Source organism: Molothrus ater, chromosome 1 (assembly GCF_012460135.2).
Source record: "Molothrus ater isolate BHLD 08-10-18 breed brown headed cowbird chromosome 1, BPBGC_Mater_1.1, whole genome shotgun sequence".
NCBI lineage: Eukaryota > Metazoa > Chordata > Aves > Passeriformes > Icteridae > Molothrus > Molothrus ater.
Window position 1 is genome coordinate 40,102,668 of NC_050478.2, and position 25,126 is coordinate 40,127,793.

Genomic DNA, 25,126 nt, shown 5'->3' on the forward strand with positions numbered 1-25,126 from the left:
GTAATGTCCCAAAAGACCACTTACTTGAGAGACTGCAACCTGTAAGGGACATTTTATCCTCAATCCTGCATCCAAATAACTGGACAAAGAGGTAGAAAAAGATCTGCCAAAGTTCTAGCTCAGATATGAACTTCCATGTACAAAGACAGGGTATAAGAATAATAATAAACATAGTATAAGCAAAAATTATATTTTAAAAAGTATTTAAATATACAGAACACTACTCTCAAACAAAAATTTCCTGCAAAATATTAAAAACCCAAAAGATATCAGTGAAAACATATTAGGCATCTAACAGAGGAAAAAGAAGAAATAAATGTAGATGGGATAAGAAAAATTACAATTCAGTATGCCTGAGGGCCATGGCAGCATGGTTTTGACACCTGACACCTCTATTTTTAAACTGATGTTTAAAAGAGCAGAATAAATTCTCATCAACAGTTTCTCTTCCCAGCTGTAAGTGAACAAAACAAATTAATTATTTCAGAGAAGCTGAAAAAAAGATGGCACATAACTTGTTACACCAAACTCTTACTACACTTTATATACCCCAACTATCACTCATAGATCCAATGTCACTCAGAGATTGTGCAACGCTTCAGGAATATTTGGAAAAGCAATTAAGGCAGCCTTGCAATCCCCTTACCTTTGCTCACTAAGATCTATAAGCATGTCTTCCAAGGTATGTGACTTGAATATTTAACATATTACAAGGTCTCATTCTTGAAGCCATTTTAGGATTTAGGGATTTCTAGGGAATAAGTGTCAATCATTATCATTCTGGCACTAGGAATTCACAAGCAACAATTTCAAAAATGGCAAAATGAATTATGTTCAACTGCCAAATGCCTGAGTTCTTGATTCTTAATTCAGAGGAACAACCAGCAGCTCCCCTCATGGCTTGGACCTTTTAATCATTTATCACAGCCTGCAGGCCAAACATTCTCACAGGTGTAAGGCCTTCACATGTGGTGGTGGTAATTGATACTGTTTACATACACCTTTTTGTAATTTAAACACCCATTTCCTTATCTATAAGGGTATTCTATATATAGATGAATAAGTTACTACATTACTGCAGCTCGTTCATTTTTGCACCAACTTAACCCACAGTAACCACCAAGTGTTAAGAACAGGCAACATCAAAATAGGGAGGCAACCGACTATAGCTAGCGACTTGCACCTTGTTCCTAATTCCATTGCAACTTCCCTGTCTGCTCCAAGAGTAACTATGAAGAAGGAAGTCACTGGACTAAAAGTTACATGCGGGAGTACTTACCACAAATATAGGATTACCTATTATTATAGGATAATAGGATTACCTAGAGGTAATATATAAACACCTAGATAGATAGATAGATATACCTATTTATATATATGTCTTTAAACACCTATAGGATTACCTATATTATAGGATACCACTACTTATGCAAGTTTGCAGATTTCTTGCCTTCACTTTGCAAGACCAAATTCAGCTACAATAATAAAAAAAAGGAACAAAAAGATTCACATCTCAATAGCCACCACCTCCACTGATTGATGACAATCAGTGCTCAGTCACAACAGCTGAAAAGCTGGGGGAGGGTGGAAGGGAGGTTTGGGATTTTTTATCTTTTACTTTTCACAGAACTGGACTATAATATCTTTTTATCTCCACATTCATCAGCAACTTACACTTGAATTAGGCCTATCTGCTTTAAAAATACCATAAGCACACTTCTGATGGTTTCAGTGTAAACTATATGACCAGTTTCAGGTTTCTATTAATATATTTCAATAAACTGTATGACAATGCTATGTATCTAATAAGCAGTGATCTCATATTAATCTCTAATAATCTAAATCTATGGTAATTAGTTTTCTTTCCTTGAAATTATGACAATTGGGAAGGGTGGACTTTCCAAGAAATTTAATTTCAAAGGAGCATGGGGGCAGGGGGGGGGTCTAATAGCTTGGTAGTTCATGTTCAAAAATGAAATTTGGTAAGAAATAATAGTGACTCTTAGCCTTAGCTTGTGAAAAAAGCTGTAGATTTAGATGATCATGTAATTATGTTAATAAAGTGCCTTGTGTAATTATCAGGTAGTCTTTGACAAAATGGCACACACACTCTTTAGAGATTATATTTTTAATCAAAGTTCCATGCAAACAGTTCAAGTTTGTTTTTTCCAATTCAATATTCTACTGCTGCCTCCACACAACAATGCAGTTAAGATACATCATACTTCATTAAGTCCAAGCACAAAGAGCAGAAAACATTATTGCACTTCACAAATCCTGTTAATAACTTTTGTATTGCAATGCTACTTCAGAAGAAGATTTTTGTTGTAAGTAACAAATCACAATGTTTAAAATATTCTAAGAACTTCTGTTCTACTTGGACACAGCCCATAGCATGCCTATTCCAATTGCTTTCACTCTGACACAATTCATAAAAATTTTATTTCAAAATGTTACTACCCATCAAAAGAAGCTGGAGATGAGAAGAAATACAGGTAAGAAAAATTAGTTTCTGTTGGTTCTTGCTCAGTGCAAGCCTTCAGGGTCTGAAAAGGAGCAGTTCTTGAATTCAGAAAGGGCCTTTGATAAGAAAGCCAAATCTAGACGCTCAAGCCACAGATCATTTTTCTTTGAACAAAATGTCCAAAGAAGGACTAGCTCTGCAGTGCTTGGAAAATGTAAGTAGAAAGAATGCTAAATTCACAGGATAACCAAGAAGCCTCCCTTTTCCCTTGAGTTAAGGCAGTCCTCAGGCAGCTCACTACAAGAAATATCAATCCCCAGAGGACCAGAGTTTTTTGCAGTGTTGATACTTCCCTGTATTAATTGGGCTGAATCATTCTAAATTCCTTTCTTCAGAATTCTTCAAATAATATTTGATGAAGGAAGAGTATTGAGACACTACAACAATTCATAAATTCAGTTCCTGTTAAGAGATTTAGTAAAAGAAAGAAGGCAGCTGAACATCTCAGTTCTGAAAAAAAAGCAGTTTATTTTAATACAACATGAGTGATTATGGAGAAATAAAGAAAGCAAGGGAAAAATCAGCCAGATGGAGTAAGTATATTCTCTTCATTTTAAGCTCAAGTCCTCAGAAATGGAGGGATAAAACCCTTTCAGTGGCAATTACTTTTTCCAAAATCAGCTAAACTTTGTTGATACCAGCAAGAAACTCCTACATAAAACTGGTGCTGCCAGAGCTAAGGAATGTAAAGCCCAGGACAATCTGCTTTACATTAAGCATAATTTTTTTTTCTTAGCTTTTTCAAGCCTATAATAGAGATTCAAATGAAAAAGAGCTGCCAACTGTTCAACTACCTCAAACTAGTGGCATTGCTTCTTTTAATTTATTTAAGCATTTGTCTTAATAAATAAATTGGTCTAAAACTTTTAATATTCCATGATTATTTGGTATGTGATGCCAAAAGTTCCTACAATGACTAACAAACAAATGAAATAACTTCTAAGAACTGTGACAGGCCTGTCTCATGTATCATTAAATGAAGGTATGACAAAATAGGAAGGTGACCCCTATTAATTAGTTTTATTTTAATTTTTTAAAATTTGTTTAAAAATAGTCAAACAACTATACAAGACAATCCTCAAACAGGAAGAAAAATTAAAATAATATGATGTAGTCATAATCCTTTAGATTCTGATCACCCTCCTTCACTTTTTTCACTTGTTTACACTATGTTTAGAGGTGCAGAATAAGTCATAATGAAGCAAGGTGGTTTCAAAAAAGATTAAAAATCTGTGGAAGAGGGCATGAAGGAAAGATAGAACTATGAAAATAGGATTAGGTTTACTTAGCTAGTATCTTAATCTTCTATTTAATGGTCTCTGCAGTTTTCATGATGGCCAAATTACAAAAACTTTCCAAATCTTAGCAGTCTTCCAATGAACATTTTCGATACCTGCAACGTGTTTTTTATTACTCTTTTTATTAAGAGAATCTGGATTTTCATTTGCTGTTTCATTTCCCAAAATTCTCACCTAAATTTATCTTTTGCAATATAAACAAGACAAAAATTATCCGGATACAACTTAACAACACTGATTTCATATCTGCAAGTTTCTTGCCTTAATTTATATCTGAACCCCATTTGAAAATGCCATTAATTTCTCCTAAAATCAAATACAAAATGGCTTTGATGTTCTTTTTTGCTCTCCAAAAGCAGAGCAAAAAAGAACATCAAATCCACCCCATCTGTGGACTTCAGAGCTGCTCGCATCAGATTTTCACTGTGTAACCACTGAACAGTTTCTTCTTCTACCCTGAAGGGTTCAGGATGTGAGAAAAACCCTTTGCTTCTCTTCAGCAAGTTTGCAATTGTCATCAAGCAGATTTGTAAGCAACTTCCTGAGGTACAGCGATTTGGAGTATAAAATTATAACTTCATTTTCTATAAAAACAGATGCTAAAATCAAGATAATTTGCAATTTAATCAACAACAGTACATACTTATTCTACTTTTACCCATTAGTAGAATGTGAACAGAATTAACTTCTCATTCCCAAATAAATCTTTTAGCTATTCTATCATTCGTCTTTCTGTGTGCTTTTATTAATGCTTTGTAAACAATCTACTGCTAGATTTGTAACTGAAGCTTGTAACTCCTGCACTAGGAACCTAAGCACTGATCCACATCTAGAACTGAGATTTGTGGAGAGATGTGATCATGGTATTAATCCACCAATGATTTTCAGAAAGTTTGATTTACAACGTGAATATAAAAAAATAGAAGATTCCACTCAGCCTATTATGAAAATAACTTTAAAAATAAAGTACTACAAGGACTTCCTTGAACCTCAGTGTGAAGGGTAGCAATTCTGATTATGAATATTAGTTAAATGAGCCGTGTAATCTGCTAAAAAAATAGCACTGACTGATTCAAGAGAATCTGAGCAGTGACTAACATACAACAGACACTGATTATGTCCACTTTATCTCATGGCCACTGCTTCTCTGGGCATGGAACACAATCCAGAGCCAGTAAGTGTTTTATACAATGCACTCAAGCAAATATTCTGAATTATAAAACTAACAGGGAGCTTTCTTCCAGCACCCAGCAACTCTTTGAACTTTCCAAGTCACATTCATTTAACCATTCTAACACTCCATGGCTGCCTGCTATGATTAGAAGTTCATCCAACAGGTGAGTTGTCTCAAAACAAGCATTCTGCTGCTATATAATCCTAGGTTCAGACCCATACAGATCTTTCCAACTGCTATTTTATCATGTGAACTAAGCATTAAACAGAACATGCTTCCTAAAGCAGAGTAGGGTACTCTTCACAATTCTCCTTGATATCAGCTCTGAAAGGTGTCTGAAAGTGATTCCACACAGCCCTCTGACCATCAAGGTGCAAACCTTTCTGCAGCTAAATGACACTGAGGAAAAGTGATGATCTACAGAGTCTTCTGTTTTGTCCTACAAACAGATGCAGCTATGGAGTATAGACAGAAATACACTGTGCTAGAACCAAAATACAGCTGCAGTAAAATATAGCTGCAATAAAAGCAGATACACATTTTCAATTTAGAACTGTAACTTCTCAATGTCTTATATAAAAAGGCTGGGCAGATTAAAAGGAAAGTCACTGATAATATTGGCTCAATCAATCTCAAAAACCCTATAACAAAACAACTTTCAACCAGGCTGCACCTAAAATTCCACCTTTTTTGTGTGTGTCTGACACAATACATGAGACTTTCAGTCTGACCAGAGATGTACAGTTTTGGTTGTACTTTTCTATCAATTTAGACTGAGATGTCTTACAAAATTGCAGGTTGGCATGATTTAATATTTATATTTTCATAGCATTGGTAGTTCAATCAATTATGATTAAATGCTGTACCAGAATAAGAGATGGCAGTTATGGACCCTTTCCTATGAAATTTATGTCAAAAATAAAACAGAAAATGAGTAGGGTGAGCACTTCTAGAGACTACAAAACAACAACATGCTGAAGTTCTCTACAGTCAGAAACAGCCGGCTGGGATCAGATTGTAAATGTCTGTTTACAATTGCAACAACACACAACTTTATAGAGCCTGAAAAAGATTAGGATAATTCAAGTTTAATTGACATGTGTAAAAGATGGCCTGGGAAATACAAAAAAGTTATACCATTTTCACGTTAGAATGAAGCACCTCCTGGGCTTAGAACTTTCATTTCTGTCTTGCATAAGTTCTAAAACAAAACAATAAAGAAAGATCTGAATAAAGAAAGTATCTAACCACACACATTACTTAAGAAAAAGAAAACACAGTGTGACTATAAATATTCAAAAATTCTTCAGAATATTATTGTAGAATAGCTTGGGTAGGAAGGGATGTTAAGATTATCTAGTTCCAAGCTCCCTGCCATGGGCTAGGACATTTTTCACTACACCAGGCAGCTCAGAGACCCATCTAACTTGACCTTGAATACTTCTAGGGACAAGGCATCCAGAACTTCTCTGATTCCAGAGCGCCACCACCCCCTGCCCCCATAAATAATTTCTTCCTCATATTTAATCTAAGTCTACTCTTTTCAGTTTGAAGCCATAGCCCCTTGTCCTGCAACTACAGGCCCTTGTAAAAAGTCCTTCTCCAGCTCTCTTATAGTCCCCTTTATGTTCAGAAAGGTGCACTAAGGTCTCCCCAGAGCTTTTTCTTCTCCAGGCTGAACAATCTCAACTCTTCAACCTTTCCTCATAGGGGAGGTGCTCCACTCCTCTAATCTGTGCAGTGGTTTTGGTTCGTCAGTTTCAGATCTCCCACGCAAAACCACCCCAATCCTCTTCATAACCTTCCTCTGGACTGACTCCATCATGTCCATGACCTTCTTGTGCTGAGGACCCAAGAGCTGGACACAGTACTTCAGGTAAGGTCTTATCAGAGAGTGAGGTATTATCTCAGGTGTTTCTTTTTCTTTTTCCACTCTGACAGCAAGGTGGGAGTGTCTCCCACTCTATGCACTCCTACCCTTTTCAACCAACGTAAAAGAAGAAACTATGTAAGAGATCTTCAAGGGATTTGGAATATGAGTGGTCCCATTCTCATATAGAAGGTACAAAATGCCTATCTGTGAGTCCAAGAATTTTCTAAAAGCAGTTCATTGGTGTGGTTGTTGCCAAATTAAAGTCTGAATCTCTAAAAGGTCTTTCTCCATTATATTGATCACTTCACTAGTTTTTTTTAATCAAAATACACCATAAGAGTCTGAAACAAAGGCACATCTCTAAAGACAATATTTTTAAAGAACATTAGTAACAGACAAATGATCTGCCTTTATTATACCGTCAGCCTGCAGATTCTTATAGCAGTAGATTAACAAGAGTTACTATTTCCAGAAGGACTGATTGAGGAAAAGAAAATAGAGCAGTATTATAAGATTCTTTTATAAAGCAAAATAATTTCAGCCATATCCCACTTACAGTCACACAACACTGCTTCATAGGCAGTTTACTACTCTAGTAAGATCAAGGCAAGTTTGGGTCACTTTTCAGATTTGAAAGACTCCAGAAAATTGAATTCTCTCTATTTTGGATGAGCATGCAGCTTGTAAACACAGAAGCAACGTTTTTAGTAGATCTTAGAGCAGACCTTCTCTTTTTAAAAAGCTGACAGGAAAAATTAAATTCAGAGATTTCTCAGCATTTTAGCATATGCTTCACATTCATCTGACATTTTGTTGTAACTTTGTCATGGTTTAGCCCCAGCCAACAACCAAGTACCACACATTCAATTTCTCACCTTCCCCACTGGGAACGAGAATCACAAAAAAAGGAAATAAAACTCATGGGTCAATGTAAAAACAGTTTGACGACTGAAACAAAATAAAATATTATAATATTTCAGGATTATAGTATTATAATTTATATAAAATTATATACATATAATTGCTATTATTAGTAGCAATTGTAATTAAAAGAATGTGGGGCAGAATAAAACTCAAGAAAAAAAAATGATGCTCACTGCAGTTGCTTATCACCTGCTGAAAGATGCCCAGCCAGTCCAAAAGTGGCCATTGGCACCTCCTGGCCAAATTATCCCAATGGTATGGAATATTCCTGGGGCTAGTTCCAGGCAGCCATTCTGGATGTACTCCCCAGCCCCAGCTCATTGTGCAGCTCCTTGCTGGCAGAGCATGGAAAACTGAAAAGTCCTTGATTTAGAGTATACAGTCCTCAGCAACAACTAAAACCTCAGCGTTATCAACATTACTGTCATCCTAAATTCAAAACACAGCACTGTACCAGCTACAAGAAAGAGAATTAACTCTATCCCAAACAAAATCAGGACAAACTTTCACCAAGAGCACTTGAAATGTACTAAATGGACAGTACATTTATCCTCAGCTATGGTGAGACATAATCATTAAGATCACAAATGCTCCAGTCTTTGGCATACACAGACTGTTTGAGTTACAGCAATACCATAGCATGCATCTATAAAGTACATATTAACCAACATCAGAGAGAAAGTAAATTCATCTTAATTTCATTAAGGTCGTAAAAAAGCAAGGCTTAATAAAATTCAGAAACAATAGATAAAAGTCTTCAGCTCTCCCCAAAAATTCACTAGGTACTACACGTGTAGTAGCTGTAGGACTAAATAAAGTGAGTGTTTGTTTAAATACTGAAATAGTTTTGAACTAATTGCTGTAGAAATGATCCAAATAAGTTTCTGTTCTTCCAATTTTCCTGAACTCCTGTAAATCTTTGACAGAAATATAAATGCTTTTCAAGGGCAATTTTGAGTTTATACTTGAAAGTACATTTAGACTTCTCCATATTTAGAATGGACTAAGGATAAGGAAAGGTTGTTGAGACAAGAGTGCCCCTCAGTGGCAGTAGTTGATATAAAATACAATTATATGATACTTTAAAATAATATTTTGAATATTTATTTTCATCACTCAAGGACAATTGCACCATTAAATCACATTCTTTCAAAACTGCATCATTACTAAGAATCTGAGGGGGTTTAGTGCATACAATTTCATAATGAATAAATTTAAATATGTAGATCATGAGGTAAAAATATTTACTATGAAACAACAGTTGCTAACTATTTATAGCTGAGTGTTTTGTGGATGGGTGTGCAGTGTGTCTTCAGTTTACTGTTATATTTAAAGAAGAGAGATGGAATTTTGCATAAAGACTTCTCACAACAATTCTGCAGCATTCAAATTGTTTTCTTCAGTGTCATGAGCAGCAAGAAAACATGCAGTAGTTCTTTGAGAACTTTAAAAACTACAGGATCTGAATTTCCTGGAAGGCTTGCTCTGTGTACCAGGTTGTGTTAATTTGCTCAAAGACTAAAACTACGCCATGCTTTGTACTGCTGACACACATATTGGTTTCAAAGTCTGTCTTGGAACCTGTCTAGGTTCCTTCCTCCACCCTGTGGTGATTACAGAAGCATTACTCAAGAATATTCACTACTACAGACTTATACAAAAAGCACCTCACTGCAATTTCATGGCAGAATTGGAATGGAATAGACAGATGTTACACTTTATATGTTCATTAGCACTTGTTCTCTAATCTAGTTATTTCTATCTTCTTGCTAATTTAGATAAAAACAGGCCTTGAAGCATAACTATAGTTTAAATATTTCAAGGCTAAATCATCTCTATCATATTTACCATCCATAGCTGCAAAAAATATAGCCATGGCTGATGACACAATATTTGCATCAGCGATTATTTTACTTCTGTGCTTGGGAAGGTCATGGAACAGGTCCTCCTAGAACCTATGCTAAGGCTCATGTAGGAGAGGGAGATGATTTGAGATGGTCAGCATGGCTTCAACAAGGACAAGTCCTTCCTGACCATAGTGACCTTCTATGAGCAACTGACTACATCAGTAGACAATGGAAGGACAACAAATGTCATTCATCAAGAGTTCTGAAAAGCCTTTGGCATGGTTTCCCAAAATAGTAATTAATGAGTGGACTGCCAAATGGATAAGAAATTGATTGGATGCTTTCATCCAGAGGGTAGTGATCAATGGCTCAAAGTCCCAATGGACACCAGTGACAAATAGTGTCCCTCAGGGATCCATAGTGGGACCAGTGTTATTTAATATATACATTAATGACATAAATGGAGAGATCAGTCTAAATAAATTGCAGATGACACCAAGCTGAGGGGTGCAGTTGGCACACCTGGAGGATGGGATGCCATCCAGAGAGGCCTGGACAAGCTCAAGAAATGGGCCCATGGGAATCTCACTCAGTTTAACAAGACCAAGAGCAAGGTGCTGCACCTGGGTCAGGGCAGCCCCTGGTACCAACAGAGGCTGGGAATGAACAGATGGAGAGCAGCCCTGAAGAGAAGGACTCAGGGGTGCTGGTGGATGAGAGGACATGACCCAGCCATAGGCACTCAGAGCACAGAAAGCCAAATGGCTCCTGGGCTGTGTCCAAAGCAGCATGGACAGCAGGGTGAGGAAGGGGATTCTGCCCCTCTGCTTCCCTCTGGTGAGACTCCACCTGGAGTGCCACATCCAGCTCTGGGGTCCCAGCATGGGAAGGTCATCAACCTCTTGGAGTGAGTCCAGAGGATTACCAACAAAATGATCAGAGGGATGGAGCACCTCTCCTGTTAGGGGGAGGCTGAGAGAATTTGTTTTTTTCAGCCTGGAGAAGAGAAGGCTCTAGGGTGACCTAATAGTGGCTTTCCAGTACCTGAAGGGAGCCCCCGAGAAAGATGGAGAAGGACTTTTAACAACAACACATAGTGACTGGACAAGGGGGAATGGTTTCAAAGTGGAAAAGGGTAGGTTTAGATAAGATATTAGGAAAAAAATCTTTACTGTGAGGGTGGTGAGGTACTGGAACAGGTCATCCATCCCTGGGAGTGTTTAAGGTCAAGATGGATGAGACTGTGAGCAACCTGGTCTAGAGAAAGGCCCCCCTGCGGGGGGAGTGTTGAAAATAGATTATATTTAAGATCCTTTTCAATCCAGTACATTCTGTGATTCAATGATTTCACACAACAGTATAATAATGCAATAATTTCCTAGCTTCTAAGAATGATAACCAACATGCAGGAATCTGAAACCTTCTCAGAGTTTCAGTAAAGAAATGCTTCTCAGGTACATCTTGAGAAATTGTCTCCAAGCAAAGCAGTTCTACTTAATAATTGTAGCTTTGTCTTTATCCTCCAACATGATATTGTTCACAGTGAGATCTCAATGAACAATCCTTTTCTCTTTATGCAAATAATGAAGAGCTAGACAAAGCTTAAAAACAAACAGAAAGAGCCTCACAAAGATTCTTAAATACAACCTAAATAAAGACATATTAAATTCATAGCTATGTATTAGTGATTGATATAATAAGCATTACTTCATCATTTTTTAGCCTAAAGACATGGTGCTACTAATTACAGGTAGGGAAATCCTGGCAAAAAGAATGGAGGCCCTTACTCAGATAAATAAATGCCATATTCTGTCTTCTGTAAACTGTTGTTGCTTTTCCTTGAAATAGTGAAACTGGTCTCCCAGTAGCATCCCCTCCATGAGATCCATCACTATATACAACCTGTCATCTCATAAAAGAGATTAATAGAATACTGTATTTATACAGAAATAATTTTTAAATAGAGTATTTGAGGTTAAAATGTATTTTAAAAGCTGTTATTTTTTAGTCTTTAAAAATTGTATTTGTACAGATAGATACACCTGTATCTCATTCCACTCTTTTTTGTTTTTGTTTTTCCTCAATTTATGTCAGGAACTATAAGGAAACCACTGCCTGATAATCACTCAGCAGGCAGGTGTATGTAGGTAATTCTTTATTGAAAAGAAAATTAAAACAATATGGCTGGCAATCTGTATCATTCACTCCACTACTCACCATAGTTTTTCTCCCTATTTAGCATTTCAATTGTACACTTTGGATCTTTAGAGGAGAATAATGATGCTTGTTACTTGTTTACATTGCATCTAGTTTTACTAATAGATAAACAAATACATACACTTTTTCTTTTTTTTTTTTTTTTTTTATTTTAAAGGAATATAGGCCTGTTTGAACTTGTAGCAGCTCTGGAAGAAAGATTATTGCTCATATTTGACATGCTCCTGCCAACCTGTAAATCGTTTTATTATATATTTCTATTTCTTCACTATGTACAATGTGATAATTCTCTGCATTTATACTCACTTTCCAAGAAGGTTCTGTAATACCATACAACATTTGGATGATAAAGCTACAATGAGAAAAGAAATGCAGATGCTAAGAATAAATTAACTGACGGCACAGTACTTAAAATACTGAGCTACACATAGGAAGGAAGGATATTACAAAGATTCCACAAACTTGTCTAGGAACTCCAGCGCACCTTCCTTCACTGTTACCCCAAATGCAGAGAAATGTTGCACATTACTAGAGTAATCAGCAGGAAAATAGGGTACTATCCTGGCTAAACACCCCCAGCTCCCTCAACCACTGCTCATAGGACTTGTGCTCCAGACCCTCCACCAGCCCCACTCCCCTTTTCTGGACCAGCTCAAAAACCTCAATGCCCCTCTTGTAGAGAGAGGCTCAGAACTAAAGACAAGATTTAAGGTGCTGCCTCAGCAGTGCCGAGCACAGGGGGACAATCACTGCCCTGGTCCTGCTGGCCACACTCTGCTGATACAGGCCAGGATGTCTTTGGCCTTCTTGGGCACACTGCTGGCTCATGTTCAGGCAGCTGCCAACCAGCATCCCCAGGTCTCCTTTTCCACCAGGCAGCTTCCCACATGAGAACTCACAGTCAGTAATTCAGAATGCCAGCATATCAAACTAGAGTTCATGAGAAACACCTGCCCTTTGATGATGGTTAAATCAGAGACAATATTTTTGACACTGCTATCTCTGTCATTTTTGTCCTTTTCAAATGCTGGATTGTGTAAATTGACTTCTTTCATTGCCAGGAGATGTTGTCCATTATGCTTTCTAACCTATAACCAAGGTAAAGCTTTTTACAATAAATATAGGATGGGAACAGGAAGAATGGTATTATGGCTACCAGATTAGTTATCAGAGTCCAAAATTTTCTCACAGAATATGTAATCATTGTTTTTTTTTGTGTATGATGTGATTAGTAGAAGAACTACAATCCAACAGTACAGGTTAGCAGTACACTTCTGAACTTGCACAGCATTTGAAGCAATATTATCTGTGCCCAGTGTTGCCTTTCAGATGAAACATGCTTGAATTTTTGTCGTTTTACATAGATTGATTAGACTTTGCAATAGACAAATGCTGTTAGTGGAAAGGAATTAAGAGAAGATAAGGTAGGAAACCTAAGAGATACTCTGGTCAATCATAAAAGTACAACATAGAACAAACAAAATCACAGCAAACGTTAACAACAAGCTCAGATCCACAAAGGTCTTTTTGCACCTACATTCTCCAACTAAAATTCAAAAGACAGTTGTGCCTAGAACAGGTATTAGACCCTCTCCATGAAGCTTCTCCTCAAGTCTGTAAAATAATAGCAAAAGAAAGGTTGGCCTTATATACACTTCCAAAAGCTCCACTGCCAAGGTAGCTCTAAATTGCATCATTGCCTACATGATTTGTGGGTGCCTTATTCTGATTCATGTTCTCAGTACTTTCAGCAATTTGCTTCAATACATCCTCCTAGTCATAAATTACATGACAAATAAATAAATTTAAAATATTTCATGCCTTTCTTGTGCTAAGAATATGCAAGAATACAACTTCTTAAAACTATGAAGGTTTAAGGTTTTTACTTGCCTTTAAAACAGCTACTGACAGGTGGCTAATATGTATGCTTTGATGCAACTGATCTTTAGCTCTGTTTGTCAAGACTCAATGATATAGCAGATTTATAGCTGAGCAAACAAAGACAGTCATGAATTAAGATCACTAAGGTAGCATGGCAGAAGGAAGATGAAAATTTCATCATTGAAAACACACACAATGGGGCAGTAGAGAAACCACACAAGCACTGCAAATATTCTAAGAAAAATATCTGTGAAACTCAAAAAGGATATTCCCATATCTGCAACTCTATTTCATACCAGTAACATTTTCAAAGGCAATGCAGGTAGCAGTATGAGAAGCTGAACAAGGTTTCATAAACTTCTTGTCCAAAACAGACTTAGTTTTCATATGTGATCATTAAATCCATTATTAATCCATACAGCTTCATGTTCAACCCAACTACAGCTGCTTGGTAGCTCTTGTAAGTTATTTCCAACACATTCTACTGGATTCTAAAAACCTCAGTGGGCATAAATTAAGCTCCTTACAGTTGTGTGAGGCAACTATGCTGAGCATATGCTCCAGTTTGTTAGACTACATGTTAGTTCCATATACCTACCCACCAGGAAGGTTTGCATTTATCTCACGCTTAAGATGAAGGGCACTATAAAATCTCCTTGCAGTAGAAAGGCACCTACTGTACTGAATCTGCCCTCCAATTCTAATCTAGAAGAACTGTGCTGAGAAAGATGACACTAAAATGATTTTTTTTTTTTTTTTTTTTTGGTGGAAATGCCTTTCTTTGCTATCCAAGCACATCTACCTGATTAGCTAGTGGAGTAGCTATATACACATTTTAGGGGCTCTGTCAGAACAAAGACCACGTGAGAGGCAGGATCATGAATGCATTCAGCTGTGCTAAGGACTTTGCCAACTAGAGCAGCAGCAGCTGTGCTCATTCCTTGTTGGAATCCTGGAGAATTTTAAACTTTCTGTGCTTAAAGGCACAGACTCGCTAGAGAGCACTGCATTTGACCTGAGGGTGTGGAGAAGACTTCCAAATTTGGTTAACAGCACTAGATTACAGGTGTGTAGTTGGTTGGAAGTGTGCAATATCACAGGGTGGAAAACTTAGTTTGGGGTTTTAGAATATAGTACTAAATATGAAGCAAGATGGAGATTTTAGGGTGGAGGCAGGTTGTTCTTCACCTTCTTCTTCATGGGTTTGGGTGGTATTTTGTAATTGGACAGAAAAGTCCACATTGCGGGCGTTGAGGGATCAATTATTGGGTTGAAAAGGAAAATAATCTAGGTGTCATTTCTTAATTGGATAGTTTAGTCTTAAAAGACATTGGAACAAGAGATAGTTAGCCATTTTGTGCCTTCTAATGAAAGGCTGCAGGACTCATGGTTGTGAGGCTGTTACAGTGATAAAAAATAATAAATACCTGAGTCTGAACATGAAATACTGTCTCAAGTGCCTTCAATCCCGACCTTGACAGAGGTGGAAAATACAGAGAATCCACAATCCCTGAACCCCTGAGCACTACATTCCCATATCTTAGAGAAACACTCACCACTGCACAGAGCCTGAGAAAAGCTACCAGGTAATTAATTACTACTGATGACCTTTAGCCTAAGTTGACTCTAACCAGTACATTTACAGGGATAATGACACGCAAAACCAAGAGGCATTCTATGCTTATTTGGCCTATATTTATTCTACACTTAAATTTTTCTCTATTTTATACACTGCTTTCATGTATATTATTTAACATCCACAGAAAAATGTTCCAGAAATAAACAGATATTAGTAGAATGTCAAGTCTAGGGCAAGTTTCAATGAAGATCAAGGCTCTATAAAAGTCTGATGCTAGACAGCCTGAAAAGTAGAGGAAAGATTATCACAAGAAAAATATTGACTTTCCTTTACACTATATGAGGTGCCAGAAACAAAGTAAATCAGAACAGAAATTGAGTCTCTATTTAACTTTCAGTTCCTGGGCTATTGTTTTGGTGTAAGGGTTCCCCTTTAAATATGATTTTTTTCTACTGTACTTCAAAATAAACTTTAATCCATAAAAAACTTCTCAGGGACTGTTGGGGCTTTCATTGTACAATGATAATAAAGGGAGTTACCTGTAATAAACTGGCTTTTTCAGCATTCCTTTCTTTGTTTGATAAAATTAGCTTTGCTATTGTATATATTGCATTTGCCTGGAAACAGAAAGAGGTCAGCATTAATAATGCCCCTTTGCATGCAAACCACAAATAAAAATTAATGTTCAGATAAATCAGAAGCTAATAGCAATGGACATGTTCTCAACATCCTATTGCACACCTAAAATATAAGCTTAAATGTGTATCAGAATTAAATCATTGTTACATTTAAACTGATACCACAAAGAGAGCCTGTGAACAGATAAAGAAGAAATGTTCTATCTCTATAGGTGAAGGAAATTGCAGCAATAGATCTCCTGTCATCATGTGGCACCATATTTTGAATTGTCAGGAACAAAATTAAAGTCTTAATGAAAATAAATTGGAGAGACACCAAAAGCAATAGCTTGAGAAGTCTGTCCACACCTCCAGAATTTTGTGGAAACCATACTGAATTCAGCTTCCATTTTCATGCAACCATGTATCCTCCACTATTCTATCCACTTGGTAGGTCACTATTCTATCCACTTGGTATGTCTGATAGGTGGGCACTGGCAGATTTAGTTGGAGTACTGCTCCTAGTTACTTGACAAGGTCCCTGATGGATGCTACTCTCCTCTTTACCAGACTTGAAGGGAATATGTGTCAGCTCTGCAGAGGCTCATCTGCAGTTCCTGATGTTTTCTTCTTCTGATCAGGAAGACAGAATTAAGCTTAGACCATGGTTAAGCTTAGGTTTTGGGCTGTGCAGTAGAGCCATTGAGTCAAACACATTCTGTCTGCTACCAGAATTACTGCAGACTGTTGCCAAGGCTGTGACAAGGACAGACAGACAGGTAGAGAGCAGCTACAGCAGAAGCAAAAGTTCCCAAGAGTCCTTTGACAGCAATGATATAAACCTTTACAGGTTACTCAGATTGACCTCCTTGGCACATAACTGAAAAAGCTGCACACCTTTTTCCTCTGTTTTTAACCCAAGTGAGTTGCTTCACTATGCAACTCTCAAAGTTATATTAGCAAAAAGAAAGAAGTAGGATTTAAAATTACTCTAGTGGTATTGGAGGCTGGGACTCCAGTTAAAATAAACATGCTTGAGGCTATGTCCTGATTTGAAAGGGGGATGTTGGCTGGCATTTAAACAAATGGAGAGGTCTGTGTCTTTTAACATAATGAGCAGAAGAAGTTAAGTTTGAAACACCTTTTCCAGCTCTACACATTGTACCATCAATTTTTAAGTGATTTACTGACACAACAGTCACCATGCACTGCTGGGGCAATGGAGAAAACCTCTCTGTTAAAACCATTTAATTTAAACAAGTGATATTTTATTTTACTGAAATCAGTCTCAGCATAAAATATATCATTATATTGTTTAGATAAAAGTTGTCTAAATCAGTACAGTTTATTGACAATCTAGTGGGGAAAAATAACATTTTTTTTTCTAGACTTACTTTCCTTTATTTTCTCTTAACCAATGGTTTTGAAATATTCACACACTTCTTTCCTGTTCATATTTAAGGTTCTTGTTCTCTTGGTTCCTCCAGGAATACTTCTAGTTGGGTTTTAAGCTAACTTGAAGGTTTTGATTTAACATTTATAGTTTAACAGGTGGCTACAGCTTTTAGCTGATATTAATGCCCTTAATATTTATATCTTTGACCAGGTCTGGAATACAGCCAGGGATTTTAAGAATGGTTTAATCCCTGGAGATAGAATGCCAGGAAGTTCTCTCAGAAATACCACACTCTTACGAAAAGAGAAAAAGTTTGTGAAACAGCAACATGTCAATTTTCAGCTGCATAGTTTTTTTTGTAATAAACATCAATAAATTCAGAATTTGCATTTCCCAGTTTATTCTGTGATTACTTTTATTTACTATCCTATTTTGAATATGACAAAAGCATGGTAAGAGATGCCAAAATGAATCTTGTCTGAATAAAGCTGTTTATTCTTCCAGACACCTATGTTGATAACCTTTGTGTCTATGTCTCTGTGTGTAAAATGATAAAGAAACAAAAGTACTAAAGTTATAGACAGGCATATTTCCAATCTCTTAAATTATGACAACACAGAACAACAAGTAAGTGAAATTATAAACTATATAAACTATAGTGCTATTATAAACTATAATGCCTTACTTTACTGAATAAAATCTTCCTACCTGTACAACCTGGTAAGCATTAGTCTCATTGACCACTAGTTCAGTAATTGCAGCACAATTAGCTAGAATAAAAATCCAGAAGTAACATTTAGGGCCATTTGACCTTATTGAGAAATCTCCTCCAAAAGGAATTTGCTCCATAACTACAAATGAATCCTCACCTGAATACAAGTCATTAAAATACCACTTTGAAATCATTTGATTCATATTGATATTTCATAGAAAATTTAAATAGTGAAGAAAAATATGATCAAATAATTTCATGCTAAACACAAAACTAACTAACTAACTAACTAACTAAATAAATAAATAACTTTTTTGTCACTCTTTTTACAGGTGAAGAAATACATATGATTCCCAGATTCTTAATACTTTACTCTTTGCTTCCTTCTAACAAAAGTATACTTTTTGAAAATAAGTGCTGGTATCACTCATTTGAAAATAAATAAATCCAATTTGATGCTCCTACTCCCTAAAGCAGGTGTAATTATTTACAAATTTGTAGCATTTTAATCCTTTTGCACAAGTGTATGTAAAGACATAACAGAGTATTAGACCTTATAAACCTACCTGCTTGAAGTGACAAAGTATTTTCTTGTATCTCATCAGAACTCAGCCCATCTGACAAATGAAGATACTGGATTCTCCCTGCTGCATTTGTACTAGATAAACTTCCAACTAAAGAGCTTGATACAAGAGTCAGATACAAGACTTCTTTCCCTGAAAGAAAAAGCAAAACAAAAAAAAAAAATCAAGTTGCAGTGTTAAAAATGGCTTAATATGTCTTTGTTAACCATTCCCAAAGTTCTGAAAATTTGTATATTTTCACTAAATTAGCTAATACACTTTGAAAAAGTAAACAAGCCTTTAAACAGAAAATTCCTTTACCATGTTCATCAATTACATCCACAATTCTAGCTCACTAAATAGGTGTCTGATTAATTGGAAAACTAAACAGACAGTAATGCCATATTTATGACTTATTCATTATTTAGTTTATACATTAAAAATATGAAAAACACCTTAGGATAACAATGAAATACAAAAGGCTGGAGAAATATTGCTTATTCATTATGTTCTAAATAGCCTTTTAAATTTTGCTGGCATCACATACAGCTGAACAAGCCAAAGATGCTCTTTGATAAAACAGCGCTTGGTCAAATATATCTCAAAAGAACAAACAGTCCTGTACAATTGCCACAATGCTGAGGACTGAAAACCTACTCCTGTAACATATGAAGGAGCTGCTTGATTCTACCCCAGATCCAAATTTCCACACTAGTCTCAGGATCTTCACAAACCTGTACCAGAATCCAAACTATACTCCATAGAAGTCTGATGTGATCAGAATGGAGCAAACTGAGCAAGACTGGAACTCCTTCATTCATTTTTATTTGCTCTTTGACTCATGACTCTGCACAAAGGAGTCATAGCAACTCTGTTGTGAACCCAAAAAAAAAAAAATCAGCAAGAAATTTCAACAATAACTCCATCATTACTTTGTGATGTCAGGTAGAAAAGGGGGAAAAGCCACAGGAAGTTTAAAAACGAACAGAGATTTCCTATTTAATAAAAAAAAAACAGTTAAAGAAAACAACTTAAAGTCACTGCAACCCAGTTAAAGTCAACCAGGCATCCCCAGCTAGAATGGGAGGTGGCCAAGTGGGCTGCAGCCATCTGTGCTACCATCTTCTTATTAATGGCATTAGTAGTACAAGTAGCACTGACTGCATGAATTTGTAAAGTCCATCTGTGGAACTCAAATAGCCTAGTTCCACAGATAACACAAAAATGCATCATTCTTCTCCAGTATAGTTTGAATATTATATTTAGAAAGTGATTGGAGATACAATTTAAAAGGTTTATATAAGACTTTCATTAAATGCAATGAAGGTGGACTTCACATAGAAAATATGGTTAAGGATATCCATTTCCACTTTAAGCAAAAAAGCTCCATTTGTGTTTAATGAAACATGGGAATTTAGATTCACATCTGAATTTAAAATTATCCTTAACTGGCATTGAACTTCATCATCTTCTTGTCTACATTCAAATTCTAACTCTTACATCTAACTTTTGATTTACATATAACCCAGAATTTTCAAACACAGAAACTAAATAAAACCTTTTCATATATTAATTTTGTCTATTCTTAGTCACATATAAGGTCACTTATATGTGTGAAATAGTTAAGCATGAAATTTTAAAAACCTCTTCAGAATTTTAAAGGTGATAAGTGATGTATTATCAAATTTGAAAGTCTTTCTGTTTCTCACTGAAATTCAGTAATGCTTTGCTAGCAGTCTTAGCTGAGATGATTAAACAATTGAAGGAACATTGATGATTTTCTGATGAAGAGGATGTGGGATCTGACTCAGCCTCTGGCATAGACTACAGCAGCTCTAGGTCCTGCAATTTCACTCATTCATATTGAGCATCCCAGGAACTGTCAGGGCCCAGCATGCTTTCCCATCTAACCACTCAGGTCTGCCAGGAGCAAGGAAGAGATGGATCAAGAAAAGTGATTGCAATCACTTTATGATAACATTGTAACTCATTTGCAACTGGAGGCCAACAGTGGAGAGAGAGAAGATGGATTACAATGAAACTGCTGGAAAAGATTTTGCTATATCAGGATGTGACTGAAAAAACTCAGGTTTCAGAATTTGACCTTGGGTATATTCAAGTGCCACATTTTCTAATTCCTCTAAATACATGCATCCTTAAATAAAAAAGTCAAAATTTATTTTAACACAATTGATCCACACAAAAAGTCTCACCTGTTAGAAAATCATATTCAAGTAATATCACCAGCAAGTTCTCAACAATCACACTTATCTCCTCCCTACATTCTGGACTACAAATTGATCATTCCTGACATTTATATCAGATGAAATTATATGAAAAACACATATTGCTCTTTAGACTCCTTCTTTGTGCATTGATGAATTATTTTTCCCCCAAGTCTTAAGTAATAAGATCAACTTGTGCACACAAGCACTTAAAGCCACAAATATATGCTGGATCAATAGTAACAGTGCAACAATTTTCCAGTTCTCCCAGTACAAAAAAAAGTCAATTTGAATGCATAAAAGTAAAGACAACTCTATTTTGTGTCTTACTGATAATTAAGCAAATGGAGTGCATTTTTAAAAACAACCACAATTTCTATGAAGATTTGTAATATAGCTCAAACTCCTTCTTGCCCAGTCCAAATGTAACACAAAATCCTACATTCCATTCAGTGAAGAAAGTTAAATGGAAGTTGAAAATGTATGCACAACATCATTTAAATTAACACAGATATTAAAAACAAATTAAACTGAATCAGAGTTTTGGGAAGTCTGGGAGACAGCAGATCAATAACAGCAGTTTTTCTTCTATAATACCATTATAGATGAAAGTTGCTCTGTCCCCCCTTTTTGCTCCTTTTTTTCTCTTTTAATCTTTATTTACCACTAATTAATGAGAAGAGGGCACATATACATGGATTTGGCTGTATGACTTTATTATTTACTACACTGAACAATATTCTACCTGATTATTGTGAGGCACTGTTATATTAAGCTGAGGACAGAAGATTTTTATATGCAGGAAGTCAATAGGAATTCAAGAATCCTGCATGAGGATTAAAAAAACAGATTCTGTGATTCCAGTATTGCAGAGCCACCCATATGAACAAGAAGTCTGCTGCAAGGACCAAAGTTTCTATTTAGTTTCTATTGCTTCAATATAAAATTAAGAACGTTTAAGTTTTCCTCATAAAGAGCAGTTTTAATATTCTGTCAAGAGAAAACATTAAAAAGCTTTTGTTATTTATGGCACATTAAGTTGAACCTACCATTCTACTAAGCTAGTCAGAGTAAGGAGGGCACCAAAAAACACATAACTGTCTCTGGCAGATAATAAATTTACTAAGGTCTGGAAAAAAATGAAAAAAAAGTAAGCAAATGTGTGATTCTGTGTAAATATAAAGTATATTACTTTATTTTACAACTCAGAAACATATAGAAATATTTAATGAAAAGTAAAAATTCAGGTACCAAGTCCTTACACAATATGTTAAAAGTCTTAGGTACATTTAAAGAACACTTAAATATACACCTAAAATCTTAGAATACACCCAGTAGGACAAGCAAGGATGTTTCTTCTCAAACTACAATTAGTATCTCTTTGACTGCTAAAATGTCTCTATTACACCATTGTAAAAATTTGGTTTTGTGTAACACTTCAGAACACTAACTCAGGCCTCCTGAAGTAAAAGTTAATATTCAGCTTATATTTAAACAGCACAGTAATTTAAGGCCCTGTCTGTATTTCTGTTCATGATTAACATCTAAGTAAACTCTGTATTTGTCTAGATTCTCTAAAAATAGGTTGTCTGCTACTATATGATCACAATTTCCTTTGTTTTTCTGCAGCATGATAGAATCATGAAACCCTAGTTATACTGATTTTGATCTCAACTGTATCTCAGTTTAGCCACAAACCAGCAATAGTCAAGTACAGATTCTTAGACTGATGGTAATATATAGCAAGGGATGTCTGGGTTGACACAGAATATTTAGACACAGAACACTTTACAAGTGAAAAACCACAGCAGAAATTTGTGCAAAAAATTTTTAAAATATATTTACATTTTAAAAATATATAAAACTACTTGAATCACAGTAAGGAGTAGCTCAGGACAGTGTATACGGGAGCACTACTTTTTATAGAACAAATGTTTAGTCCAAATGTTTACAATCTGTTTATCTCAAACAGCCAATACATCAGACCAATTAACTTACAGAGAAGAACTTCTTTTTATGATACTATTAATACATCTGTAAAACACAGAGATTATCTTACCTTACAAGACTGACAAGGTAAGGAATTTATTCCCACCTAGGTCAAATCTGTAAAGCATGCGCTATTTTATTAAGTAGCTAATTAAATAAAATTAACAATTTTATAAAGCACTTGCTTTATGTGCTCTGCTTGTTATAACTTATTCTCTTTGATTTCTAACAGCAGCAAGCTTTTGGAAAATATCTGTGGAACAAAGGAAGACACACAAATTGACTCTTTCTCACTAATATTTCTATTTTACCAGTCAGATAACAGAGAAAAATACTGTATAACTTCTTTGAACCATAACTAGCACAATTTACTCTTTTATTTCAAAGCATAAAAAGATACTAATTTCTTAAAGAAATATTACTTATGTAGAAAAACAAGCTGCTCCCTTCTACAGGAATTTTAGCTTTTACTCATGTGATGATGCCTACAGTAAATATACTACTGTCTTACTTAATGACAACCTGAAGTATTTCAAACATTTTAAGCCTCACACAAAAAGTTGTGGGTAGCCTTATAATTTCTGTTATCAGCTACTGCACCTACATGTCATGTTGACCAACTTGTCTACATTGTGCTGCTCTTCTCTGTAATTAAGATAACCATTTGCTACTGTTTCCATATACTACAAGAAGGGGAGGAAAAATAAAGGATACCATTAAGGCAAAAAAGTTTGCAGACTTCATAAACCTAGACTGCTCTTCACAGGTAGAGCCTGTAGGTGGTGCATCTGTTTCATGAAAAACATTCTGTAATGCAAGAGTAGTGTAGCCACAAGGTTTAAACCTGTTTCAACATTTAAAAAAGAAATTATCAGTATGCTTCTCCCTTTAAAAAGTCATTTGCTACAGTGCAGGGTGACTTTTCTCATCTCCCTTCAAAAGTCTACAGTTTCTTCTGACTGAACCAATTGTGTTGACTTTTCTAATTCTTCTCCCACTTCAGGAGGCATTTCTTAGTCTCCTAACTAGAAATCCTAGATGAATGCACCTAGATTATAGGACAGTTGTTTTGAAAACTAGTGAAAAAACCCACACCAACTTCTCATGTGAAAACAGAGAAACAGACTCACTTCTTTCCATAAACCAAGAATATCTGTACACTGCTTTTTACAGTATATATCATTTTAATCATAATAAACTGACAGGCAACATAATGGACAAAGGTACTATGAGGAATTCTACCTGACCTAGATTTTCAATTCCACCCAGGCTGTGGAGCATTTTCTACAGGAAAATTTAAAAAAAAAAAAAGTTCAGAATTACTTATAATAAGTAGATAAATAAAAGTACGGAGGTGGAATGTTAAAGGTTCTTAAACTCGAGCTTTCAGTTTCCTTTAGTAAATACATTATGGGAATTTTACATATCTTTATGATAAAGTCAAATACCAAGTCTAGGGCTCAGAGCAATGACCGAGCCATCTGTTATGGAGATTTACAGTTTCCTTGTTAGGGTCAGCAACAACAGACATGACATAAGGAACAACAGAAATTGAGCAAGTTATACAGTAATGGTTTAAAACCACCCTTGAAATCAGTTTGTTTGCAATTCCCATCCTCACATACAGAAATATAGATACGCACATGCACGTGTGCATTCATGAGAACAAATGTTTTTATACACAAGCACCAACACAACTGTACACGTGACACTTACAAGCATCCCCTTATCCAAGCAAGAAACATTTTGACATACTGACCTGGTAGCATGGATCTCTTAATAATCTCAGGCAGATTAATAAGATCTAAGAAAATGCATGCACGGAGCTTGAATAACCCATTGGTTGTAAATTAAATATTCAAAACATAAACCAAATGCAATTTTAAAAGTGTTTAAATACTTAAATAAAACAGTTTGATTCAGGATCAATTGACTAGATGATTAGTGAGCTACAACAACTGTTCAACATACTATACCATAGAACTTTTAATACCATTTATACTGTAACACAGTGGCAGCTATAAATAAATTTATTACATTATATGAGCATTACCAGCCATCACTTATTATCATTGGACTGATGAGGGAAAGTACATGCTCATCTGTAAGAACAAACTAACTGTGCTTTTATATAAACTTTTAGTCGTTGAATTGAGGCCCAAAAGAGCAAAATAAATGAGAAACCACAGAGCAAACTTCAGTGCACAAAATACACTTATGCAAAAATATGGGTGCTACAGAAGTAAAAATAGCTATATTTAAAACATTATTTTGAATTATCATAATATATCCTGGCTTTTAAAAACT

General features: G+C 35.7%; 1 protein-coding gene across 1 annotated transcript in view; it reads right to left on the reverse strand.

The window, feature by feature from the left end:
• NEK10 (NIMA related kinase 10) overlaps positions 1–25,126 on the reverse strand; it is a 78,107-nt gene that overhangs the window by 48,877 nt on the left and 4,104 nt on the right. The window contains 18 exon segments of the mRNA XM_054514329.1: positions 1,420–1,475; positions 11,139–11,241; positions 11,428–11,549; positions 12,164–12,209; positions 12,808–12,945; positions 13,502–13,630; positions 15,857–15,934; positions 18,039–18,100; positions 18,609–18,726; positions 18,728–18,758; positions 19,263–19,485; positions 20,813–20,895; positions 21,880–21,959; positions 23,005–23,072; positions 23,424–23,502; positions 24,062–24,103; positions 24,579–24,620; positions 24,623–24,661. Coding sequence (XP_054370304.1) covers positions 1,420–1,475; positions 11,139–11,241; positions 11,428–11,549; positions 12,164–12,209; positions 12,808–12,945; positions 13,502–13,630; positions 15,857–15,934; positions 18,039–18,100; positions 18,609–18,726; positions 18,728–18,758; positions 19,263–19,485; positions 20,813–20,895; positions 21,880–21,959; positions 23,005–23,072; positions 23,424–23,502; positions 24,062–24,103; positions 24,579–24,620; positions 24,623–24,661 — 1,539 coding nt within the window.